Source organism: Anomalospiza imberbis, chromosome 2 (assembly GCF_031753505.1).
Source record: "Anomalospiza imberbis isolate Cuckoo-Finch-1a 21T00152 chromosome 2, ASM3175350v1, whole genome shotgun sequence".
Lineage (NCBI taxonomy): Eukaryota > Metazoa > Chordata > Aves > Passeriformes > Viduidae > Anomalospiza > Anomalospiza imberbis.
In genome coordinates this window covers 58,192,530-58,199,125 of record NC_089682.1, presented here as the reverse complement: position 1 = coordinate 58,199,125, position 6,596 = coordinate 58,192,530, and the positions used below count along the sequence as shown (strand labels likewise).

The 6,596-nt window shown below is 42.3% G+C and overlaps 1 protein-coding gene across 7 annotated transcripts in view; it reads left to right on the top strand.

The window, feature by feature from the left end:
* The first annotated feature begins 945 nt into the window (after positions 1-945).
* Positions 946-6,596, top strand: part of NUP58 (nucleoporin 58) — a 44,435-nt gene continuing 38,784 nt past the window's right edge. For 2 of the 7 annotated variants that reach the window (XM_068181260.1, XM_068181254.1), the window contains exons 1-3: positions 948-1,209; positions 4,949-5,088; positions 6,400-6,438. In XM_068181260.1, the coding sequence (XP_068037361.1) occupies positions 1,100-1,209; positions 4,949-5,088; positions 6,400-6,438 (289 nt within the window). In that variant the 5' untranslated portion in view covers positions 948-1,099. Of the gene's footprint in view, positions 1,210-4,948; positions 5,089-6,399; positions 6,439-6,596 lie in introns of all 7 variants that reach the window. The other 5 variants (XM_068181259.1, XM_068181258.1, XM_068181257.1 and 2 more) reach the window with 4 other exon arrangements.

Genomic DNA, 6,596 nt, shown 5'->3' with positions numbered 1-6,596 from the left:
GTACCCATGGGTGCCATGATGGTGAAAGGAATAAGATGACTGTGTCTTTACAAACAGACCATGTTAATCTGCTTGTCCATAGGGCTAGGAACTTAGAGAAGTAATAGAAGAAAATATTAGTTCTAGAAAATGTTTCTAATCAACACAGACTATTGCTCAGCCACGGGCGTGTTATGTTCTTGAACCTAGAAAAAAGGGAACAAGGATTTAAATAGTTTCTTTTTCTTTCTTTATATAACAAAAGAGGGGTGCATATTAAACAGAGTCATAGAGTAGGTGTTTTGGGAAGTCTGTACCTTCCGAGTACCTCAGCCAGTGTGGAAAAAGAAGAGGGTGATTGGGAACCTAGGATAAAAAGGGAGCTGTGCCCCCCGACAATTTTAGAGACCCCATGAAAAATGCCCCACAGCCTTTCCCTTTATTGTAATAAAATTACAGGACTCCTCTGTCTCCTTGTTTGACATAAACCTCTGGCTTAATCTTGGATTAATTTTCCTAACAAAGAGGTAGCAGTAGATGTGTGGGAAATGAGCCCTTCCCTGGTTAGCCAAGCCTCTGCTTCAGCCTGTGAGTCTTGCACACGGGGACATTCCTGGGAGACGGCTCTCCCTGTTGTCCCTGGAGGTGCTTAGTAGCCCCCACGTGCTTAAGCAGGGCCACTTGCCCAATACCACGTCCAGGCAGCTTTTAAAAATCATTAGAGACCCCACCACTGCTTATATGGGCAACCTGGTAAGTGCTCGCTCACTCCAGCAGCGTTTCCTGATGTTGAGACGGAAGCTCTCATACTCCGGTCTGTGCCAAGGGCCGGACACGACATTCCCGGCGGCCCCTCCCAGCCCGGCTCCCGCGCGTTGCTGTCGCTTTAAGGGCGGCCGGGCCGTCCCGTGGTGCACCGCGGCGGGCGCGCGGAGGGGAGCGTGGCCGGCGTCTGTCCGCGCGCTGGGTGCCGCCGCTCGCTCCGCAGGTGGCGGCGGGCACGATGCGGCGCTGAGGGGCCGCGACCCCGGCACCGACCCGCTCCCCCACCGACCCGGCCCTCGCCGCCGGCTCCCGGCCCCGCTCTCCGGCCGTTCCCGCCGCTCCCGCCGCCTCCGCCATGTCTACGGGCTTCTCCTTCGGCGCGGGCACCCTGGGCTCCACGGCGGCCGCCGGCGCAGGAGGAGGAGGAGCAGTCGGGGGTTTTTCCTTCGGAACCGCCACGCCGAGGTAACGCGGCGCCCCCGCTCCTCTCGGTTCGGTGGTGCCTGCAGGCCCCCGCGGCCTGAGGCTGCCGCGTGGGCCCGGGCCCGGGCCCAGCCTGGACCAGGGCCCCCGCGGAACGGAGGGCGGGGGCGGCCCGTGCGAGTGTGAGTGAGCGACTCACTGCCCCGGGCTCGGGTCTCGGCGCTTCGCCCGCTCCCGAAGGGGCCCGGGGCTCCGGCAGTCCCTGCCGCAGGCCCCTCGGTGCACCGTATCTGCGCCGACCTCCCTTGCCTTGTTTTCTGCTGTGCCTGCAGCAGAGGCGTAGGGAGCGGTCTGTTCGGCAGCTAATAATTAAGGGAATCGCTCTTACTGTGCTTTGCTTTGGCTTTGCGTGCCTCCCTCTACGGTTCGGCCTGCCGCTCTGAACGCGGGATGTGAATCAGATGTGTATCCAGGCTTCTCTCCAAAGTCAGCCCGCGTTTGTGTCCGCGGCTTGGAGCACGTCGATGCCAGAGCCCACATGTTCGGTGTCCAAAAGATGTTCTGTATACGTTTTAGAAGTTAGTTTCGACCTAACCCTTTCTAACATAAATAACCTTGTATTTGGTGTATAATATCTTGAAGTAAAAGGAGACTTTTGTGCATGTGATGTACAGCAGGCTCTGTACTCCAAGCGCTATGGTTTAGGTTTCGCAGAATAACAGGTAAGTCTTATTGGTGGTTTTTTTGTTTTGTTTTGGTGGTTTGTTTTTTTTTTTTCTATTTCTTTGCACACAACTGGACTAGCTGAGCCTCTTTATTCTGACCTGCTTGCTGGTGTACCTCTGTTGAAGATCAAGGCTGTTTTGTTGGAGACTTCCCAAATGTGGTCAGAATTGATCACTGTAGTGTAAACTAAATGGACAGGGGCGGTTACTCAAGGGAGCTTCGCTTAAGGTGCTACATTTGGAAATATGTGTTAGAAATGTCAGGAAATAGCATTGCCAGATGGAGAGAACAGAACATCTGGATCTGAAGGACGTCTAGGACATCTATTTAATTCTTGGATTAAATGGCAGTATTGCTTTTTTGGGAGCCCACAGGAGAGGGAATAACATTTCTGAGTTTGTTGTAATAATGTAAATGTTGTGGTTGTGATGGATTCATGACTTTCTTGTGTTATTTCTGCTTGGTTTTACGGGGGGATTGTTTGGAAGTTTTGAATTCTCTTGTGGTGGTGGTTTTATGGTTTTTTGGTTTTTTTTTTTTTTTTTTTTTTTTTTTTTTTTTTGTTTACTTGGTTTTTTAACTTCTACAGGAAAGCTTATGTAGACTTGATAAAGAGTTTTTGCTGTGTTGCTTCATGCCTTCTTAATGTAGGTTTCCTGTGATTCAAACAAGAAAGTTAAAATAATATTTGTTAATTCAAAACTATTCTTCTAAATGTACTGAAATAAGAAAAACTCTTTTGTCTTGTTGATCTGTACTTTTAAAAACTGCATATTGAACTTTAATGTTTTTGTTTGGTGGGGTTTTTTTGTGTTCCAGCTGGCTTTTTTATCTATTAAAAAAAGTTTAATAGGTGCTAAGTAATAGCAGTATTGTACTTGATACTTTTATTCATTTATTTATTTTTACAAGCAGGACCAGTCTTCAGGGCTGTTGGTCAAAGAATATCATAGAGGAGGGGGCCTTCTTACTGGTTCTTGAACATCCCTGTGAGATAATTTGCTTGAGAACATATTTAAGACTGTTAGAAGAAGCTGTTCCTCTGAGCTGGGTCTAAGATGATATTGTCAGGTGTTGGGAGAAAAAGTATTTGATTGTCCAGTCCAAGCATAAATGTTAGGTGACCAAGGATTATATTCTGGTTGCTGAAAGTCTCTATGATATGCCAACCTATGTAATTCCTGCTTTGCACCAGCAGCCTTTCAAGTACTTGCACTCTTTTTTAGTTGGTGTTCTCTTATCGTATGTTTTAGCCAGGTGCAGTGCTTCATTCTAGTTCTAGAATTAGAGTTCATACCTGACTTCAGTGACCTGAGCTCCTCTTCCTTCTGTCTGCATCCTTCTGGCCCATGCTTTCTCCTGCTGCTGAGAATGCTGCTGTTACTTTGTTCCTACATTTTGGGTTCTTTCTACCTTATAAAAAAGGCCCCTTCATTTTATTTGTGTTGGTTTGGTTTGGGTTTTTTTTTTTGTCCTCATGTAGTGCTAAATATCACTGTTTGTACCTTAGCTTTCTTCTACAGAAATACTGTAACACAAGAAACTTTCACAGAAGAGTCATCCACTGGAAAAAAGATGAGACACATAAGCTCTTGACTAGTGAGAGAAACACCATGTTGTATGTTTAAGTTTTCAAGTAGTTGGGTCGTGGTGCTGCGGTTTGATGTGTTGAAATTTTGGGAGTAAAGACAGCTGAAAGGCTCTGGGTCCTCTGCAACAGTTAGTCCGTCTTTGTCCTTCTAAACTTCTTGGCCACTCTGCTTCCCCAGTTACTGCCTAAAAAATAACTTGCACCTAGTTCCGAACTTGCAGCCAGCTGGGCTTGCCATGATCAGTTTTATTGATAGTTTGAAAAGTTCTAATTCAAGAGCTAATTGTACCTTTTTCTGTAAGGATTTACTTTTGTGTTTGACTTGTTATTTTAGGAGCTGCCCTCATACAGAGAGGAGGTAAGGGAGAAATGAGGGAATATTGAACATCTGAAAGATAAAGGTCCTTGGTGAAGTCTAAATTGCATTTTATTTCAGTGTTGCTGTTGTATGTAAGCAAAATGTGTTTGTGAAAACTGAATCTTGTTTCTGAAAATGCTACAAATGGGACCAGGAAGTTACTAAAACTTACTCATCTGATCTTTCATCAATTAAGAACAAAATTTTTAAAACCGCAGACTCATCTAGGTGCTAGTAGCTGTAATTTCATTGGCTGGAGACAACCATGATTATTGTAGTCTCCTGTGTTCTGTAGTAATTGTAAAGCTTGTTCTCTATTTGGCATGAAATCTCTAAAATGTGTAGTCACCACAAAGAAATATTAAAGCCTTCATTTTCCTAGTGATGACTGATCTGATTCTCTCTGTTCTTTCTCTTCCCCTTCCTTTGTAGAAGTACATCTGGAATTTGCTTTTCTGTAACTTTCTGACAGGTAGACAGAAAAAATACAGTAGGCATGTGGTTGGAACCTGTGCAAAACAATAGCATTTTGGTTAGAAAATTAATTCATGCTTCGGTGTGTTTTGATTGTAAGAGGGTGAAGCTGTGCTGTTGATGTGAATGGTTCTGTGTCTCTGCTTATCACTTGAGAATGAAAGAAAGCAACACTAGTTGAAATTTCTGGTCAGAGATAACTAACTGGACTTGTAACCTGCTTTGAAAAGATCTTCATACAGATTTGTTACTGTCTTTGTGCTTCCTCCAGCATTTATCTCATTTCAGTAGCATGGGGAGAACAATTAGGCAGAACAAATGAGATATCTAACAGAGAAAAGTTTAAATTTCTAAGTGGTCTAGTAAGATCTATCAGCTCAGCAGTGGCTGTACAAATGTTGGAGTTAGTGTCAGGGAAGCAATGGGAGTTACAGAGCTGTGGAAGGGAAGGGGGAATTGGGTTCCTTTCTGTTCAGTAGCAGTGAGTTTGGACTCTGTCCTGCCCACCTGGGTTTTTTGTGGTGAATGATTTTGTGGGGAGGTGAATGATGGCATCAGAAAGAAATTGACATAAGGGGGGAGTGTTTTCATTTTGAAATAAAATTACTGCTAATAGTCTTATTTTGTAATAGCTCAACAGGAGGACTTAATTTTGGAACTCTGGGCTCTTCCACTGCTACAGCAACTACATCGGCTCCTTCATCGGGTTTTGGGAGTGGACTTTTTGGATCAAAATCAACCACTGGCTTTACACTAGGAAGTACCAGTACAGGTAGAAAAGAATTCTTGTACTGCAAGTTTTGGATTCAACAGTGAAGATATAAATTATATTTACTCAAAAAACTGGGTCATACTAAAATGTTTATTCTTTTACAGTCGTTCTGTAGCTCAGAATATTACTTACACAGTTCTATAAAAGAGCTTCGTTGAGTAGTTTGAAAGGTCATTCATTAAGAATTAAGCAGTACCAGTGCAGCAGAAGCACAACTGCAATTACCAGAAAACTTCTTGGGCTATGTGTAAATTGTTCTGTAGGCTGAATCCTGATTTGTTTTAGAAATCTTAACTCTTCATCCAGGATGCTCAAAATTGACTTGAGATTGAGGTATATTTAGATTTTAAAAGTATTTTAAAACTTTGTGAGATTGTTTGCATTTGTAATGCAATACTTGTAATTCTACAGTAGTGAACATTTCTGAATTTGTTGTTTGGGGATATTTAATGTCCTTTAATTTAAAGGAATTGAATATTTTCTTAGGTCTCTAATTCAGTCTATGGACACACAGCTTCTTGTAGCAGTAATGGAGTACAAAAGTATAAAGCTTTTCTGACAGGGTGGGGTTTTTTTCAGTTGTCAAGCAGACAAAAAAAATTTACTTTTCTGCAATATTGCTAGATAAAGTGGTCTTTTTTCTTCTTGTATGCTTATATGAATAGATGGGGAAAGTTCTAAGGACCAATCTACCAAAAATACAATCAGCAATAGACTGAAAGCTTGTATTACTGTGGTTGCCTACATTGGGGTAATTTTATTTCAGTGATTCTTTTCATAATCTAATCAGATGGCATTTAAAATATGAAATGGCCTACACTGAGTCCGGAATAGTCAATTTAAATTACCAGTGGGGCAGAAACCCTAAACCAAGACAGGATTTTAGAAGGACTTTAGACTCTATAATCCTTTTCATTATACTCTAAATCTGCTGGTTTGCATGTTGATGTTATATACTACCATGAGGCTGAAAAAAACACATGATAGAATTACTAGTTTTCATCTTTTTTGTTACTTTATTTGAAATTTCAGATAATATACTGCTGTATTAACATCAGCTTCACTGTTAGCAGCTTCTTACAAAGACAAGTTACATTTTTGAGGTCAGTTGTGCTTTAACTTCTGCTGCTGCTGTTTACCATTACTGTTTTCTGTGTTAATGTATTATTTTTCAATACACTACAGAAAAAAAACTTGTGCAATAGTTGTCTCATAATGTTGCATTAGTTCAGGATTTTGTTTTCATGTTTTTTACTGTTACAGCTTCTCTATTACTGTTCTTACCCTGTTAATTTGTTCTCATTCTTAAAGCAGGAGCAGCAACAACTATTGCTACAGGACTGACATTAGGTAAGGGCCTAAGCTGGATTTTAATGTTACACAGACAAAAAACCCCAAGAGTTAAATCTTTCTTGTAATGTATAGAGCTAGTGATCATATGTGAGCTTTTTCCTCATTGCTAATTGCTGTTTGCTTCGCAACCCAAATGTTAAACTGTAAATCAGAAT